Source organism: Xenopus tropicalis, chromosome 1 (genome assembly GCF_000004195.4).
Source record: "Xenopus tropicalis strain Nigerian chromosome 1, UCB_Xtro_10.0, whole genome shotgun sequence".
NCBI classification, from domain to species: domain Eukaryota; kingdom Metazoa; phylum Chordata; class Amphibia; order Anura; family Pipidae; genus Xenopus; species Xenopus tropicalis.
The window spans coordinates 134,730,565-134,749,895 of NC_030677.2; the positions used below are offsets into that span (position 1 = coordinate 134,730,565).

Genomic DNA, 19,331 nt, shown 5'->3' on the forward strand with positions numbered 1-19,331 from the left:
TGGCCAAAAATTGGGAGTCGAAGCTCTGTTTTTTGTTTCTATGACAGTATGACTTACGAAGAGACAAATTAATGACTACCACTCGTTACTAGAGACGCTTATGAGTGCGCTGCACTAAAACACCTAGCGCTACGTGCGGCTACGTGTTGCGTCACTGCGTAAATATACGTGCAGTTGTAACGCCACGGTCTCGCGAGATGAAACTTGTGACGTCGGGTTAGCTGTCAGGCAAGAGCAAGGGAGCTGGACCTTCATGGCTTTGCGGGATGTATGAGTAGCGATCCTGGACTGTGGGTTGTGTAAAGAAACTTGCGACTGTCGTCCGTAAAGCGAGACTGTTTGGTGGTATGTAGCTACTGTGTGTTGGAAATGTGGCCAATATATCTGATAGGACTTGTCTATAAGTTGACAAAGAGAAAAGCCTTTGGGTGCTAGTGTAATGTTATAATACTGTGATTAGGAATTGAGTGTGGAGGGTGGGACATTTATTGGTGGGGAGTGCAGGGGACAGAAAGACGGAAGAGTTACAAACAGGGCAGTTAGGAATGAGGGTAGTAGAGTAGAGGTAAAACATTGGAACTGAAGGGCTGAAGGAACAAATGGCTAGTTGCAGGGGCTACGTTAATAATTAGAAAATGAGTACAACTGAAGAGGGGAGTTGTGTTGCTAATTGAGAGAATAGAAGGTTAGAAAGAGGAGTGAGAGAAGCTGTGGGGCTTGAGAAGTTAATGGAAATGGATGGTTAGGAGTAAAGGGGAAGTGTGATGGGTAGGAGCTGTGTGAGAGAAGTCTGAGACAGGAATAAAGGTAATGCAAGGAAGGATTTATTTATTTGTTGGAGTAACTGAAAAATACATTTCTTCTGGTTTTATTTTTAATTGAGTTTCTATAAATGAACTGGCAACTGCCTCATTTTCTGCAAGGTGCAAAATATAGTCCTTTTTTTAAAGGCTAATAAACCTTTTAGGCAACCTTGGTTTCATTTTGTTTGCATTATAAATTCCAGGGCTTGTTCACTCTTTTTCTTGGACCGCAGCTTTTGTGCTAATTATGTAAAGGACACAGAAACCTAAATTCTCAAGAGGTACCAATATGTTAGGTCCCTCCTGTATTTAGTTAAGGGAAAGTTTACTGTGCTGTGCATGCCCAAGTCTAACCAATAGACAACTGGGAAAGCAAGGTAAGATGGCATTCACTGAAGTAAAAGCAAAGCTTCCCTCTGCCCAACGCAGTTGTCCCAGTTTTTTAACCTGCTCGCTTCCCGTTAGGTGATGTCTTTGATGGGCAGGGCTAAGCAAACTCATGGACAGGGCAGGTATTACACAGAGGCTCAGGCTAGAACATCATCACCCTTAGGAAATGTGTAGGCCTACTATCTACTCCTGGGTGTAATTTGCCATGCACCACTATTGCACAACTGTTTTGTTTATTTATTTTATACCTAGGTTTTTTACCATGGTTATGAAAGCATCTATGGAAGATGATGACTCAGCATGGGAACTTTCCATGCAGGACAAGATGGGAAAGAACAGTGCCAACTGGATAGACATAACACAGGAATTCAGGGATGCTTGCAGTGGTAATTATATTTACATGGTCAGCAGACTTTAAAGTCGATCACCCCTTTATATTTTATTCTATCATCTATAACAGCCAATGAAAAGAAATTTAGAGCTGCGTTACTAGATCTTTAAACATTAAATTATGTGGGTGGTCATTTATATGCACTGTATGCAGCTGCATTCTATTTAGTAAAAAAAAGCCTTATTAGATAATATTACTTTGCTATTACTAGTGAAAATATTGGGTAAAAATACTTTAGAGGGTGTTTGTGTGGGTGTAAAAATATAAAAAAGATTATCTTTCCATAAATTTTATGTGTCTTTCAGAACTGAAGCTGGGAGAGCTGCTTCATGACAAACTGTGAGTATGCAATACAAATATAAAATTGGCATGAATGTTATGTGAGTTCATGAAACTCCCCCATACCCATGTACAAGGGAAAAAAAATAATTGGTAATCATAAAGGATGTTCGACTAATCTCTGCGTGCTGGGATGCTTTTAACAGGCTGACGATACCCCACAAAGATATAATCCTTCTGATAGGTGTGATATGTGCCCAGGTCAAGATCATGCACAGTTGATTAGCTCAGTCCTTGTGTATCAATTTAATATCCATTGATATGAGTTGTTGCAATACAGTGTACCATATCTTTGGAGGAGAAGGCAGGACCAGAACACCTAATTTTAAACTTAATCCATCCAGCTGCAGTGCCTTGGGGTCCATCAGGGAACCTGCTTCCTGATTTTCCTCTAGTAGAGCTGCCACATTCAGGAATTGAAGATCTTTATTTTCCTTTGATTTGATCTTTTATATATAAAGTTGATAAATTGTACTAACTATGTATAAAAGTTGCTAGTGTAATATAAACCCCAAGGTTGAACACACTTTAAAACAGCAATATTTGATTTTTCAATTTTACAGGTCTCTAAGCATCTCTTCTAAAATGCTTCCTCAGCTCTTCTGCACATACAGGCCATATTTCCCCATTCCTTTTCATTTTCCTTTTCCTTTTCCAGCCATATGTGGCTGTGACAACATGTTGGTCATCTGAGGGTCTGGAAGGGGATGCCTAGGCTTTATGTGACTGGGAGGAGACAGGAGCCCAGAGGAGTATCATGAGATTTATTTATCAGACTCACCAATCCACATTCATTTGTGCACAAATGTAATTTTAGCACACAGAGCCAAAAATAAATTGAAGAGGTTGCTTTATGGGAATTTCTTGACATTTATATTAATCTATTAATTTACCCCTTAGGTTTGGTTTGTTTGAAGCCATGTCTGCAATTGAAATGATGGACCCAAAAATGGATGCTGGAATGATTGGAAATCAGGTCAACCGTAAAGTCCTTAATTTTGAACAAGCAATAAAGGTGGGTTTTACACTTATTAATGGGACAGGTCTATATAAAGGTATCTATTGAGGGGTAGGTCCCTTTGGGAAGGCCTGAATTATTTTTTATAAATACATTTTTAAATAAATATCTTGAAATTACTGCAGTTCTTCTAAAATGTAACATGCTTCATAATCTGCATAATACCACTTCTTAGCTAGGATTTGGAAGCTCAAGGCCCATATCACAGTGCAATACACACAAATATGTTGCTGTGACTTTTCTTCATAACAGTAGGATTTAAAATACTGTACAGTTAAAATTTTGCTTTCTGGGCATTGTCCAGAATTGCATGATATAATGTATCTATAAACATATTTTCTAAACTAATGCTATAGTAACCGTTCATTTGCTTATATTTTTTCCCTTTCAGGATGGTACAATTAAAATTAAGGATTTGAGTTTGCCAGATCTAATAGGAATAATGGACACATGTTTCTGTTGCTTGGTGGGTATGCTTTTTTTTTTTTTTCTCTCTACACTTTGGGTGGTTTATATGTTTTTATGTGACATACTGCAAATATATACACATACATCATGGAAAATGTAATATTTAATAGCATGTTTTTTCCTTTCTAGATAACCTGGTTAGAAGGTCACTCCTTGGCACAAACCGTTTTCACCTGCCTTTATGTTCATAATCCAGACTTAATAGAAGACCCAGCCATGAAGGCTTTTGCTTTGGGCATCCTCAAAATCTGTGATATTGTTAGAGAAAAAGTTAACAAAGCGGCTGTTTTTGAAGAGGTAACAGTAACAACCCTTGTAGATTCTCTATGTAGGTTGCCACCTTTCTATTTAAAACCAATCCCTTATCTATATTTATTCTCACATTTTTTTTTCTGTTTCACTTTAAAGGAGGATTTCCAATCAATGACATATGGATTTAAGATGGCAAACAGTGTGACAGATCTTCGAGTAACAGGTAAAATGGTCATTCTTGTATGTGGCTAATATTTGTTTTATGGGCAGAAAATCAAATAAAAATCAGAGGATCGCTGTACCTCAATTTATCAAAACATTGTCTTTAATACAGGGAAGTTACAGTATAATTTTATAGTATCTATAAGCTATGACAAACCCTAGGCAGTTGTCCCTGCCACAGAGGGTTCCATATTAAATGGCAACATTACCATATGGTTACAAAATTACTTGAAATATCAGGGACACTTCTAATAAATGCAAGTTGCTGCGCTGCTCTGGTTCCATTTAAATGCAGTGTAATCAGTTTAACTTGTCTGTCTTTAAGTATCTCAGTTTTTTTAACTTTATTTAATAACGTTACACTACGATTAATGTCAGATTGGACTGGATTGATCAGTCATGGTCTTTCTGGTTTTTCTTTACGTTATTGTAACTGAATAGAAAAGTTAGTGACCAGATCTTTAACTGAGACAATGGCAAGCTAAGCCAGTAACACCTTAATAGAATTCAGAGGCATAATTTAAGACAAAATAATATGCTCATATATTCAAATCTCAATTAGGCATATGAAAAGTGTCAGTAAAAAAAATAAGGTATTGCTGAACCCTGTCATTGGTTTTCCAGGCATGTTAAAAGATGTAGAAGATGACCTGCAACGCAGAGTGAAGGTATTTGTATGGACTCTACCGATGCACATTTTAATAATTGTTTTATAGCAAATGAAAGCTCAGCATGAACTCAAAACATTTTTTTGCATAAGGTTAGATGCAGAAAATTAAGGTTCGCGTGTAATTGATTAAAGGAGAAAGAAAATGTAAAAACTAAGTAAGCTTTATCAGAAAGGTCTATGTAAATACAGCCTTAAGCACTCACAGAAATGCTGCCTGACTTCTCTGTGAAAAGATGTCTTGTGTCTGTAATTCATGTGCCAGAGACACGCAGCTTTCTGCTGTCTCCTCTCTCCTGCTCCCCCCTTCCTCAAGAATGCTAAGAACTCACTCCCCCCTTAGGAATGTGGATCTGAGCCAATCAGCAGGAAGCTGACTCATAGTCTAACTAACTGAGCATGTTCATTTGGTCTGGGTGTCTGTGCAGGAGCGAGGCATTATGGGAACTTTCTTTACACAGCTCAGCGTTTTTTCTTCTTGTTTGGCATCTGATCATCTGAACAGGTGAAATATGGGGAGACTTAAGGGCGCTATTGAGACAACTGAAGGTATGCCTGCAGCTTGAGATTAACCTTTATTAGCCTTTCCTTCTCCTTTAAGGATCAGGAGCCCAACACGTGTCACCTTGACTTTATGAGCAACATAAATAGGATGCTTAGCAAAATGTGTCTCACACCAGTGTTATGTTTTTAGCTTGTACAGTGGTATAATGAGCTTCTTTTTTTTCCAATGAAACTGTAATTTCAATTTATAGGCTGTCTTATAAATGACAGGTATTTTGTTATCATCTCTTAAAGACCCTGCAGCTTTATATTTTAAAAATGGGCTTTCCTTTACCCTCCTTGTTACATTTGTACTTTAGTTTATTGGAGGATCTCATTGTCCTTAGTCTATCCTAAATAACAGATTCTTTTAAAAAAAAAAAAAAATGTTGGGGTATCTGGTATTGCAGGGCTGAAAGTGATTGGTGGGTAAGGCACTGTATTAAAATAATAAAGCTGCAGGGTCTTTTTTTTTAAGGCAGTGTAATTTTAAAATGCAGCTGCATCTTACAGTAATGTTTATCAATAATTATATTATTTACTCTAGAGCACAAGGAGTCGCCAAGGAGAGGCAAGAGACCCTGAAGTAGAGCTCGAAGTAAGGTGTTTTTTTCTGTTTATGATAAAAATTTAATAGTATATGGCAAAATATATTATATATGTATGTGTGTGTGTCCGAAGGATTCATGGATCTCATTTTATCCATTTTGACCTTTTGTAATTACAATTGGGTATATTATGTGAACTGCAGCCTTCTTCTTCTTCCAGGGCTTCAGTGCAGGCTATTAGCAACTTTCTGTTTGTTATCTGTCTGGGCCCACAGTCATTCTGTGTCTTCAAGAGCATCTAAAGGCCTAACTGTAGTGTAGCTAATTTTGTTTATACATAAATCATATGCCTTCTGTACCTCTTTCCCAAAGACAGAACCCCCCACACAAAGGTTCAGTGCACTTTTTTTGACACCCCCAGCTTACTATATGATATCTGCCAGTATGCTCTATATGATGGTTGGCTAGTGGCATTTTGATTTCTGCCATGTGTTACAGTGAACAAGAGGCTGCATTTTTCTATGTGAATAGAGAGCAATAATTGCCATTTAACTCCTGGCAGAAGCTTTGTGAAGGAGTCGGCCAACAACTCTGTAAACTGCTCGAAGACAGGTGTTAGAATTGATACATTTATTTTGACTTATACTGCTGAGAAATGTAGCAGCTAGCAGAGCAAATTGTAACAGTTCTGCACCTGGATTACTGAGTTGCTAGTATAAAACCCCAGAGAGAGGAGATTAAAGCTAAAATTTACATTTTAGAAAAAAAAGGGAAAAAAAATAAAACAGTTGAATATTTTGAGAAAACAACTGAAAGTGTTTGGAAGGTGTGCAACATCTTTAATGTGGTAATCTTTTAACAAATTTAAGATGTTAATTAACTTTACATTTTTTTATCTTCTTCAGCACCAACAGTGTTTGGCAGTATTTAGCAGAGTAAAGTTTACACGCATTCTCCTGACTGTATTAATTGCTTTCACAAAGAAGGAGGTAAGGAATACTTTATACAAAAAAGGTAAAATTTTACCTTCTGGCATTTTGTAGATGGTATTCTGAAAAGCGCAATTTTATAACAATGGGATGGGCTGCAAGATAGTAAATCTTTTCTATCTGGCATAATCTTTTTATTAATTTTGCTATACCTTTACTTGTGTTGCCTAGACAAGTGCAGTGGTTGAAGCATCAAAGCTTATTGGCCAAGCAGTTGACCTTTTGTCTGCAATTCACAACTCCCTCTTACATGGTATTCAAGCCCAAAATGATACCACAAAGGGCGGTAAGAATTCCTGCTTTCTCTCTTTTACTAAGTCTATTGCTAAATTTGAGTAATCTTGCAGATACAGCAGCATGCAAGAGTTTCTTAATGTTTTTATGTCATAAAAAATAACACAACATAAAATTTTAGAAAAGTTTTTGATAAAATATATTTAAATTTATTTTAAATGAACATTAAAGGGGTGGTTCACCTTTAAGTTTACTTTTTAATCTGTTATAGCAGTGCTGTCCAACTTCTGCGGTGCCGAGGGCCAGAATTTCTCTAGCAGACATGGTGGAGGGCCGCTAATGGAAGCCAGTTTTAACCACTCCCCTTTTGTAAACCGCACCCACTTCAGACCACACCTATTTTATCACAATGGTGGTAGTGCAGCAAAAACCCAATTGCTTGGTCCTTATCAACCGGCATATGTGAAAGAATTATACCCTTAAATCCATATGCCTCCTCCTCCCCTGTGGATAGCACAGCAACCCCCAGCACATAATAACACACCTTAGGGACCATTTAATGGCTATTTCCAACTGCTAACAAACCCCTGCAAGGTTCACCTCCCACAAGCAGCAAAAGTCAGGCAGAGTATGGCACACACAGGCAGCACTCTGCCTGTCCTATGCTGCTTGTGTGTGCCATACTCTGCCTGCCCTACCCTGCCTGTGTGTGCCATACTCTGCGTGCCCTACCCTGCCTGTGTGTGCCATACTCTGCCTGTCCTATGCTGCCTGTGTGTGCCATACTCTGCCTGCCCTACCCTGCCTGTGTGTGCCATACTCTGCCTACCCTATGCTGCCTGTGTGTGCCATACTCTACATACTCTACTACATTGTCTGAGGGGTGAACAATGTGGGTGATTACAGCCCGAGCCTGAGGTGTGAACACTGCAGGGGATGAACAATGCAGGGATTAAAAGGTGTAAACCGTACAGGGGATTACATTTTTAAACAATACAGGGGAATTGCAGCCTAAATCTGAGGTGAGAACCATGCAGGGGGCCAGTTAATCTCAGTACTGATACAATTTAAAGCTTACTCAAAGGTAAACCATCAAAGCAGCCAGGCAGGTGGGGGGCCACACAGAGGGGGGTCGCAGGCCGCCAATTGGACAGCACTGTGTTATAGAATTACCTTTTTCCTAGCAACTTTACACTTGGTCTTTGTTATTTATTTTGTTATAGTCTCTTTATTTGCCTTCATCTTCTACATCTTTCCAGCCACAGCCAAAAAACTACTGCTCTGTGAGCTTACAATTTTATTATTGTTACTTTTTATTCCTTATCAATTCACTCCCTCTACTATTTGTATTCCCGTCTCTCATTTAAACAACTGCCTAGATGCTAAGGAAACTCCATTCTGGAGAGCTGCTAAGCAAAAAGCTTAATAAATGAAAAACTCTAAAAAAATTTAAACCAGCTGGAAATTCTCTATAAATATCTATAATACTAAAAGTTAATTTAAATGTGAACAACCCTTTTTAAAAAATCTATGCTATATTTATTTTCTTTTAGACCACCCAATTATGATGGGATTTGAGCCACTTGTTAACCAGCGGTTGCTTCCACCAACTTTTCCTCGATATGCAAAAATAATTAAGAAGGAGGAAATGGTCATCTACTTTTCTAAACTTATAGATCGGATAAAAACAGTGTGTGAAGTTGTCAATTTAACAAACCTACACAGTATATTGGTAAGTATACTATCTGCATATTGCCTACATACCCTGTAAAATAAGCACTATTCTCTGTCCAGTGACAGCAGTCTACAGATCTTCATGAATGTTATGGACAGTACATTTTTTGCTCCTTATTACAGACAGACTTACTGAACAAAAACAGATGTGCTTATAGGCCAATTAGGCTGGTGGTAGTGATTTTATGACTTCTTAGAAATTCCTGGAACTCTGCCTGTAGTGGGATCTCTGATTTTGATCTCTTAGATTTTATAACTATATAAGCTGGACTGCTATCACAGTGTTTCAGTATACTGTACCAGCAACCTTGTTAGGGGTCCTGGCTAAATACTGGACTGCAAATACACTGGTGCTTCCAATATTTATAATGTGGTTAAGCTAAGTTATAAATAAAAGGGCTACTGTAACATTAAAATTGTCCCTGTTTTATAACATTGAACTAGGATCCAAATATGCTGTAAGCTACTTTAAAAATGTTAAACCACATTACTGTTCAGTGTTGAAATAAACAGGGTCAATTTTGACTTTACATTTGCAATTTTTTCACTTGATGTATGATTTTTAAAGTAGCTAACAGCATATTTGTATACCACACAAGTCCCACAAAATTAATTTATGTACAGAGTTACAAAGCGTTTATGAATTTTAAATTGCCTCTTATGTGGTGCCTAAAACATTCTCAAAATCCAGACACACTAGGCATTACAGGATTAGCTACAAAGCTGCTGCCTTTTTCATTGCATGTTATAACTACAATGGCAGGGGCAAGTCTGCACTATGCCATAGTCCTCATGATGTGCTATATGAAGAGGTGGGTAGTGGCTCCAGGAATGTCCCAGGGTTAAGGCAACCACTCTGTACGTTAGCCTAGTGTAGCTAGCATTTTGCGCAGTTTGAGAGCAGGCTATTAACAGCAGCACAAGTGGGGGGGAGTTTGAGATTCTTTGGTAGATGCTTTTTTCAAAATGTGCAAATAGCTGTTTTTACCTGTTGCAGGTTAAATTGCATTATTTATTTTACATTATTATTATATTTATACAAATTAATAAATTAGCCATGTTTGCAATAACAAACATTCACCTAAACCTCTGCTATCCTTCTGCTGCCTTGCTAGACTTCCTATTGTTAGTCTATAAATAATTTATGCAGTCACTTTTCTAAACTAGTCAGTATAGTGCAGAAATGTCCTAGTATCGTTATTATTTATATGTGACTACAATAGATTATACTGAAGTTGTTCAAGAAGCAGATGCCTCTCTATATAGATATATTAATTTTAGTGTTGTGTTTGTATTAACCCAATACTTCTTTTTTATTTCACTGGTTTTATACTTTGACAGATAATACCCCCTTTGTCTCTGTTATCTGATAGGATTTCTTCTGTGAATTCAGTGAACAATCTCCTTGTGTACTCTCAAGATCCCTCTTACAGGTGAATTTTTTTAAAGACCTATGTATAGATTGCATATCTGTACATATACGACTATATAGAAAATCGGTGGCAATTTATAGTTTAGTGCAGCCCTGTATGATAAATTATAAAAAAAAAACAAATTTTCATACAATTTAAAATGAGATTCATTTAAACAATGCATCTCTTAGAAATAGCAGGCCACTCATTCTAGAAGAGCTCTACTTCATATGATTTATAAGACAATATAATATTAGTTGATGGCATCAACAAAAACATTTTCAAAATCTGGGGTCATTTAGGTATTGCAACTGTGGGCAAAATTTGAATCAATCACTCTTGCCTTGAATGCTGTTTACATTCATAAATATTCATTCCTACATAGCATACATAATGTATAGAGTATGCATTATTTTGTCTTTCTTATTTCGGTGGAGATTTGTTAGAATAGAACAGTTTGGCACGGCACTAACTAACAAACAACCCCACCCCCAGGCCCTGCTGCTGCTAGTTACTTGCTTGTTTACCACCACCCTGCCTGTCATTCGCTAGCTCACCTGCCTCTGCCAGTTTCTTCCTACCTTATCCTTTTGTGTCCTAGACACCCACCTCTGTTGCCTACCCCTAGCCACAGGATAAGTATTTCTATTCCCATGTAGTAATGATTGCCTGAATGATGCTTTTGATGCTATAGCAGTTGAAGTTCACTTTGTGTTAACCTTTTCTATGATGTAGAGCAGTGATCCCCAACCAAGGGTTCGTGAGCAACATGTTGCTCACCACCACCTTTCATGTTGTTCCCAGTGGCTCCAAACAGGGGTCCAGGCTAGCAGTCCACATGGGGCTACCAAATAGCCAATCACAGCCCTTATTTGGCACCCCCAAATAATTTTTTTTCATTTTTGTGTGGCTCACCAACACTCTTTACATCTGAGTGTGGCTCACAAGTAAAAAAGTTGGGGATCCCTGAAGTAAAGAGTAAAATTCCAATTTGCACTTGGTCTTCATTTTTTTTTTTTTTACTTTCCAGTTTGAAATTTCAGCAGTTATCTGCTTTATGATTTAAATTACCTTAGCAATAAGGGTTTGGTTTCAATAAGGCTTATGAATGAATAGGCGAGAACCTGAATAAAAAGAAAAGTAACAACAATAATAATAATTGTAGCCTCACCGAGCAATAGTTTTTGGCTGCTTGGACCAGTGACCCCACAGCCTGTTGTGCTAATTTTTCACTGAAGCGAAACAAAATAGATTTGCTCATCGCTACTCTAGCTGCCTTTTTCAATATGATCAAAAATAAGTGGAGATACCAGTCTTGGAGCAGCCTAAATTTCTCTGTTTAGCTCAAGAATTAATAAAAACATAGCTTTTTATGGATTAAAACAATAGGCAAAAAGAATGTTCAGATACAGATAACAAGTTTAACAGCGAAACATGCAAACATTCATTGGTTCTAATTATTTGCAGAAATTCAAAAAACAAACCATACTATACCAAATGACAAACAGGTGCATCCCAGAGACCTCCTCTGATGAAGCACCCAATGCTGCAAAATGCGCAAGGAGGGCGGAGTATGGGGACCATGTGGCACTGGCATGCACCTGTTTGGCATTTGGTATATTATGGTTTGTTTGTTTTTTTTTTTTCATTTTTGCAAATAATTAGAACAAATAAATGTTTGCATGTTTCACTGTTAAACCTGTTGTTTATCTCTCTATTTATATGCAGGACCTTAACAGTGAGGTATTGATATTAGATGGTCTCTCTTATTTATTGTTGTGGTTTAAAATGAATGTTCAGCACAAGCCCTACTCATTGTACTCATCTTGAACTGCAGGCTAAACTATTTTGTTTGTTGGATGTGAGCTTCTGTTTTATTGCAATTGCAAAATAATATTTATGCTTTTGGGGGGAGCTTTTATTATAAAACAAACAACTGCAGCTCATACAGCAATTTTCTGTGTTTTTAAGACTACGTTTCTGGTGGACAACAAGAAGGTTTTTGGAACTCATCTGATGCAGGACATGATAAAAGATGCATTGCGGTCTTTTGTTAGTCCTCCTGCCCTTTCTCCAAAGTAAGAGATTTGAATAGTCAATGAAAATAATTCTTGATATTATTTCCCATTTTAGCTGCTTACACTGAGTGAGTGTTTGTTTTCTTTCAGATGTTGTCTGTATAATAACCACCAAGCAAAAGACTACATTGATTCCTTTGTGACTCACTGTGTTAGGGTAAGAATTGATGGGCCGACAAGCATGTGTTTTTTGTTTGTGTAAGAGTTGCTGTCTAAAAGTTACCACTTGTCTTTTCAAGCCATTTTGCAACCTGATCCAGATCCATGGACACAACAGGGCACGGCAGAGAGACAAACTTGGACACATTCTAGAAGATTTTGCCACTTTACAAGATGAGGTATGCATATGTGTGCCAAATACTTTATTGGGGCAAATGTATTAAAGGGCAAAAGTTGAAACTTGGCATATTATCACCAAACATAAAAATTCTGCAATTTAAGACAGGTTGGCAAATTAACTTCAAATTGGAGAACAATCTGTTTGCTTTGATGAAAATTCACATCTTTTCGCCTGACAAATCTAATTTTACTATTCCATCTAATTTTGGTATTTTAAGCTAGAATTTTAATTTGCTTTAGTTTCTCTTATAGATTTAAATGTTTTTTTTATAGTACGCTGGTGTATTAGTTGTCTCTCTACAGACCTGGGACCTGTTATCCAGAATGCTCAGAACATGAGGTTTTCCAGATAAGGGATCTTTTCATAATTTGAACCTCCATACCTTAAGTTTGCTAAAAAATCATTTAAACATTAAAATCCAATAGGATTGTTGTACCCCCAATAAGGATTTATTATATCTTAGTTAGTATCAAATACAAGGTACTGCCTTTTTACTACAGAGAAAAAGGAAATCAATTTTAAAAATTTGAATTATTTGATTACTATGGCAGATGGCTGTCTTGTAATTCAGAGCTTTCTGGATAATGGGTTTCCGTATAATGTATCCCATAAGTGTACTTTATAATGACATTTTGCTTCTGGCCCTTTCTGCCAGGCAGAAAAGGTAGATGCAGCCCTTCACAGCATGCTACTCAAGCAAGAACCACAGAGACAGCATTTGGCTTGCCTGGGGACCTGGGTTCTTTACCATAACCTGCGAATAATGATTCAGTATCTACTGAGTGGCTTTGAGTTGGAGCTCTATAGCATGCATGAATATTACTACATTTATTGGTAAGTGCAAACTTGTTGTAAAAGCTATAGTTTGTTATGTATTAGGAACCACTGTAATGGTCAACATTTAAGATTTCTTTAAAAATGCCTTTATTTGTATATTTACTGTACATTACCCGAAAGAAGCACATTTAAGCTAAAAACCTTTTATCAAGCTAAAGACTTATTACGGATCTAAAGCCTTTAATAATGAAGTATATTTTATTCATTAACTATTATGGTGCATCATGCTCTTCCATTCCATAAAATACACAGTGTAAAATAATTATGATATATGTATTAATCATCGATATATCTCCTGTTCTGCCTTAGTGCTCTGGCACACGGGGAGATTAGTCGCCCACTACAAATCTCCCATGTCTCGGGCGACTAATCTCCCCGAAATGCCATCCCACCGGCGATGAAATCACTGAAATCGCGCCGCCCCGTATGCCATCCCACCGGCGATTTACATTTTCGCTGGTGGGATGGCATTTCGGGGAGATTAGTCGCCCGCGAACAGGGAGATTTGTCGCGGGCGACTAATTTCCCCGTGTGCCAGAGTCCTTAGATCAGGGGTGGGCAAACTACGGCCTGCGGGCCACATCCGGCCCCTTGGCCTTTTTAATCCGGCCCGCCGACGACGCCAAGTCTCATCACGCGAGACTTGGTGTCATTGGCGTGCCGGAATTAAAGAGACGAAGGGGGCGTAACACTGCCCTGGCCCTGCCCGCCCTGGCCCGGTTAGAAAAAAAGCAGCCATAGCAATCACCTGCCAGAGATATTAGCTGCTGGGGGCTGGGAATTAACTCTTAAATCTATTTTTTTTTTTTTTAATGCATATTTTTAAAGCACCAACATTTTCTGCAGTGATGTACAGTAGAAGGGTGCATACATCAAATTTACAAAAAAGATGCAAATACTAATCGATGCAGAAAGTAGGAATCCTGTCTTGATAGACAACATAAATGCTTTATCAAAGTTTCTATTTAATGATATCTGTCTTAAAGGAAAAGTAACACTAATTTTTTAGTAAAATTTAGTAAAAGTAAAAAAAGCTATTCTACCCTGCACCAATAACTGCCCTATCCTGCAAACCACTTAAATACCTGCTAAAACTTGGCTTCCTGTCAATAGAAGTACGGCAATACGGCGAAGGAAGGAGCAGCAATCACTATGTGACGATCGATTGATCGAGCCTAGCCTTCTTTCTGTATAGGAAGGAGTCAGGCTAGGCTCGATCAATCGATTGTCGCATAGTGGATGCAGCTCCTTCCTTTGCCGTATCGCTGTAGTGCAATTGACAGGAAGCCAAGTTTTAACAGGTATTTTCTATTAAAGCATTTAAAATACTAAGTGGTTTGCAGTATAGGGCAGTTATTGGTGCAGGGTAGAATAGCTTTTTTACTTAAAAATATTTAGTGTTACATTTCCTTTAAAGGACATGTAAACCCCTCACACAAAAATTTAATCAGTGAACAGCCTCCTTGAAATCTTTCAATACCTGCCACTCTGGTTGTCCATAGGTTAATAGTAAGTGATTTCCTTCTCCTCCTGTAACCCACTTGTCCCCCCCCCCCCCTCGGGAATTTGCTTTGACTTCTGGCTTGTCAGACATGCTCAGTTGTTCTAAGCTCAGATTACTAAACACGCCCTCCAGTCTAGCCAGTGAAGAGATGGCATTGCTGGTTCCCATAGAAACTCAGCTCTAGCTGTCTGCTTCACTTTTTTTCTCCTAACCTCCTCTCCTAAGCGGAAGGGATATATGCAATACAAATGATACCATTTGGGTGGGGGAGACGTGCCCAACTGATATACTTTGTAGGCAGATGTAGGCTTTACATGTCCTTTAATCTCTTAGTTGTATATCTTCTTCAACTCAAACTTCCTAATTGCACTTTTGAAGGATATACTCAGTCTCTTCTCTTTAAAAATGTTTATTTTGGTTTAACATTTATGGGGTTTATTTATCATGCTGTGTAAAAAGTGGAGTGAAGCATTGTAAGCTCTTTTGGGCAGGGCTCTTTTCACGTCTTGTATCGGTTATTGGTTGCTTTATATGATACTCTGTATGTCCAATGTATGAAACCCACTTATTGTACAGCGCTGCGGAATATGTTGGCGCTTTATAAATAAATAATAATAATAAGTATTTGCCCAGGGCAACCAATAAGCAATTAGATTTCAACAATTAGAAAACCAAAGCAAAGCACCTGGATTGGCTGCTATGAGCAACATCACCAGTACTGTTTTACTCCACTTTTTACACAGCATGATAAATATACCCCTTTGTGTGTATAGCAGTACAAACCACTGCATCCCAATTTGACATTTCATCATTTATTAATATAGTGCTCATAACAATAATAGATGTCAAACAGGGGTCAGTAATTTAAAAACAAGGATAGGATATAGGATTGGAGTGCCCTGCTTTACAATCTGAACAGTTTTATTCTCTCCTCACTACTTGCAAAATATACTTTGTATTTTATGTTTCATCAATCAAGTATTGAATTTCTCCAGGCTGAAACATCAGCTTACACATTAGTGTTTTATAAAAAAATGTTTAACTCATCGATAAACCTTAACCACCACTGGAAATTTTCCCTGGACAGGGGGCCTGAAAAGGCGTGCATATAAAGGGGCAGCATTTATCACCATAGTCCCTGTAGCCTTCTAAAAGAGCAGGTTTCCTAGTACAAAGTAGTAATACAAAACATTTATTTTCCAGTACAATGCCCATGGATAGGCTAGTGTTTATCCCTAATGAGTCATACAACCACCAGAGTGTAATTTTATGTAGTTTTAGTCATAACAGGACAAACTTTTTTTTAAAAAGGCTTATAGTCTTATAGTCCAATAGTCTTTCAAGAGTAATTAGCTGATGTCAATGTAATTAACCAATCAACAACTAGGATGGTTAATTGAGTATTAGGCACATAAAAAAGGCCAATTTAATACTCAATTAACCATCCTAGTTGTTGATTGGTTAATTACATTTACATCAGCTAATTACTCTTGAAAGACTATTGGCTCTTTATGTCTTAAATACTTTGTGCAAGTCTATTCTCATTCAGCCTATGACTAAGTACCGTGAGGTACGAAACGCGTTAGGCTCTTTGTATCATGTGTTAGCTTAATAAAAGTTTTGTGATTTTACTTCTACTCCTCGTGAACAAGCGCTTTTTCTTCACTTTACAATACCGGAGTGCCTGCCTTTTTCTACGTTTGCAATTTTAAATTGAACTGATAAGGTTTGCTTATCCTTTAACACAATAAGAGTGCCTGCCTTTTTCTACGTTTGTGATTTATCCATGATGGCTCCCTCTAGCTGAAGGTCTGGGGCATGAGCACCCAGGCCCAACTATACCACGGGTGAGACTTCTGTGATACTTATGAGCATGTGTCCCCCTTTAAGTGATGTTGATTTATCAATTTAAAATTGCTCAGGGTGCTTTTCTAAGCATGTTTGCACTTTATATTGTTTATTGAAGTTTTAATTAAGTGTCAATATAATGAATTTTGTAAGAGCAGCTCCAGTGGTTGGCCAGTTCTTCTTACAGTACAGTAAGAGAGATAAACTTTCAGAAGGAAAACCAACAAGTGTTCTGATGTTGCTCAGAAAAGAGATGACGAGCCTCAGACGCCCTTTATGAATGTATATTTGAGTATGGTTGACTGTGCAGTTACAGAAACTGACCAGGAGGTGGTGCTGTTCTGCAAAATTCATTATATTGACTATTAATAAAATCTCAAATAGCTCCGAAACTGGAAAAAATAATGTAAATTGCAGAAATGTTTAGAAAAGCACCCTAAACAATTTTGCATTTTTTTTTTAAGGTTTTCTTATGCTTTAATATGAATAACATGGTTCTGGTTGACATACAGAAATAACCTGTTCCTTAAGGCAAGCTTTGTATCATGCCTAAATCTTGTTTGTGTCAGAATGGGGGACCAGATGCCCATACCCATGCCCATGCACTGGCTACACAATTAGATGATGAGGAGAGAGGGGTAAAGTGAGATGTCCAGTAACATCTGCGTAGTGCTGAACGGAAAGCTAAAGTTATTGTCTGCCCTGCCCCTATGCCTAAAGGTGGCCATACACGCACCGATATTATCGTACGAAACCTCGTTTCGTACGATAATCGGTGCGTGTATGGCATGTCAGCGAGCCGACCGATATCGCAGGAAGCTGCTGAAATCGGTCGGCTCGCCGATCGGCCAAGTTAGAAAATTTTGATCGGGCGCCATAGAAGGCGCCTGACCAAAATTCTCCCTTCAGAGCTGAATCGGCAGAAGGAGGTAGAAATCCTATTGTTTCTACCTCCTTACCTGCCGATTCAGCCCTGAATGGTGTGTGGCGGATCTGACGATGTTTCGTGCGACCGACGGTCGTACGAAACATCGTGAGATCGCCACGTGTATGGCCAGCTTAAGGCATAGAGGCAGGGCAGGCAATATTTGATTGACAACTGGGATTTTTAAATACCTTTTATAATGTGTTAATATAAAAATGAATTTGGGTTTCATGTTTAATTTGAAAAGGACTTTTATTATTCAGCTTTCTATCTCTGGGTGACAGGTCCTCTTTAAAGCAAGAGCAGACCATTGTGTCTGATCCAGGACATATGCATATACAGTGGCTTGCAAAAATATTCGGCCCCCTTGAACTTTTCCACATTTTGTCACATTACAGCCACAAACATTAATCAATTTTATTGGAATTCCACATGAAAGACCAATACAAAGTGGTGTACACGTGAGAAGTGAAACGAAAATCATACATGATTCCAAACATTTTTTACAAATAAATAACTGCAAAGTGGGGTGTGCGTAATTATTCAGCCCCCTGAGTCAATACTTTGTAGAACCACCTTTTGCTGCAATTACAGCTGCCAGGCTTTTAGGGTATGTCTCTACCAGCTTTGCACATCTAGAGACTGAAATCCTTTCCCATTCTTCTTTGCAAAACAGCTCCAGCTCAGTCAGATTAGATGGACAGCGTTTGTGAACAGCAGTTTTCAGATCTTGCCACAGATTCTCCATTGGATTTAGATCTGGACTTTGACTGGGCCATTCTAACACATGGATATGTTTTGTTTAAACCATTCCATTGTTGCCCTGGCTTTATGTTTAGGGTCGTTGTCCTGCTGGAAGGTGAACCTCCGCCTCAGTCTCAAGTCTTTTGCAGACTCCAAGAGGTTTTCTTCCAAGATTGCCCTGTATTTGGCTCCATCCATCTTCCCATCAACTCTGACCAGCTTCCCTGTCCCTGCTGAAGAGAAGCACCCCCAGAGCATGATGCTGCCACCACCATATTTGACAGTGGGGATGGTGTGTTCAGAGTGATGTGAAGTGTTAGTTTTCCGCCACACATAGCGTTTTGCATTTTGGCCTAAAAGTTCCATTTTGGTCTCATCTGACCAGAGAACCTTCTTCCACATGTTTGCTTCTTCCACATGGTTTTCTGTTAACAATGGCTTTCTTCTTGCCACTCTTCCATAAAGGCCAACTTTGTGCAGTTCACGACTAATAGTTGTCCTATGGACAGATTCCCCCACCTGAGCTATAGATCTTTGCAGCTCATCCAGAGTCACCATGGGCCTCTTGGCTGCGTTTCTGATCAGCGCTCTCCTTGTTCGGCCTGTGAGTTTAGGTGGACGGCCTTGTCTTGGTAGGTTTACAGTTGTGCCATACTCCTTCCATTTCTGAATGATCGCTGTGAACAGTGCTCCGTGGGATGTTCAAGGCTTTGGAAATCTTTTTGTAGCCTAAGCCTGCTTTAAATTTCTCAATAACTTTATCCCTGACCTGTCTGGTGTGTTCTTTGGACTTCATGGTGTTGTTGCTCCCAATATTCTCTTAGACAACCTCTGAGGCCGTCACAGAGCAGCTGTATTGGTACTGACATTAGATTACACACAGGTGCACTCTATTTAGTCATTAGGCAATGTCTATGGGCAACTAACTGCACTCAGACCAAAGGGGGCTGAATAATTACGCACACCCCACTTTGCAGTTATTTATTTGTAAAAAATGTTTGGAATCATGTATGATTTTCATTCCACTTCCCACGTGTACACCACT

At 38.5% G+C, this 19,331-nt stretch overlaps 1 protein-coding gene across 1 annotated transcript in view; it reads left to right on the forward strand.

Moving 5' to 3' along the window:
• Positions 1–203: 203 nt before the first annotated feature.
• The window catches only part of naa35 (N(alpha)-acetyltransferase 35, NatC auxiliary subunit), a 33,469-nt gene continuing 14,341 nt past the window's right edge, over positions 204–19,331 (forward strand). Inside the window, 17 exon segments of the mRNA NM_001199496.1 lie at positions 204–345; positions 1,446–1,579; positions 1,890–1,923; positions 2,824–2,938; positions 3,333–3,407; positions 3,539–3,706; positions 3,818–3,884; positions 4,508–4,551; positions 5,641–5,691; positions 6,547–6,630; positions 6,802–6,916; positions 8,418–8,596; positions 9,972–10,031; positions 11,982–12,088; positions 12,179–12,245; positions 12,328–12,426; positions 13,084–13,262. Of these exon segments, the coding sequence (NP_001186425.1) occupies positions 1,456–1,579; positions 1,890–1,923; positions 2,824–2,938; positions 3,333–3,407; positions 3,539–3,706; positions 3,818–3,884; positions 4,508–4,551; positions 5,641–5,691; positions 6,547–6,630; positions 6,802–6,916; positions 8,418–8,596; positions 9,972–10,031; positions 11,982–12,088; positions 12,179–12,245; positions 12,328–12,426; positions 13,084–13,262 (1,568 nt within the window). The 5' untranslated portion in view covers positions 204–345; positions 1,446–1,455.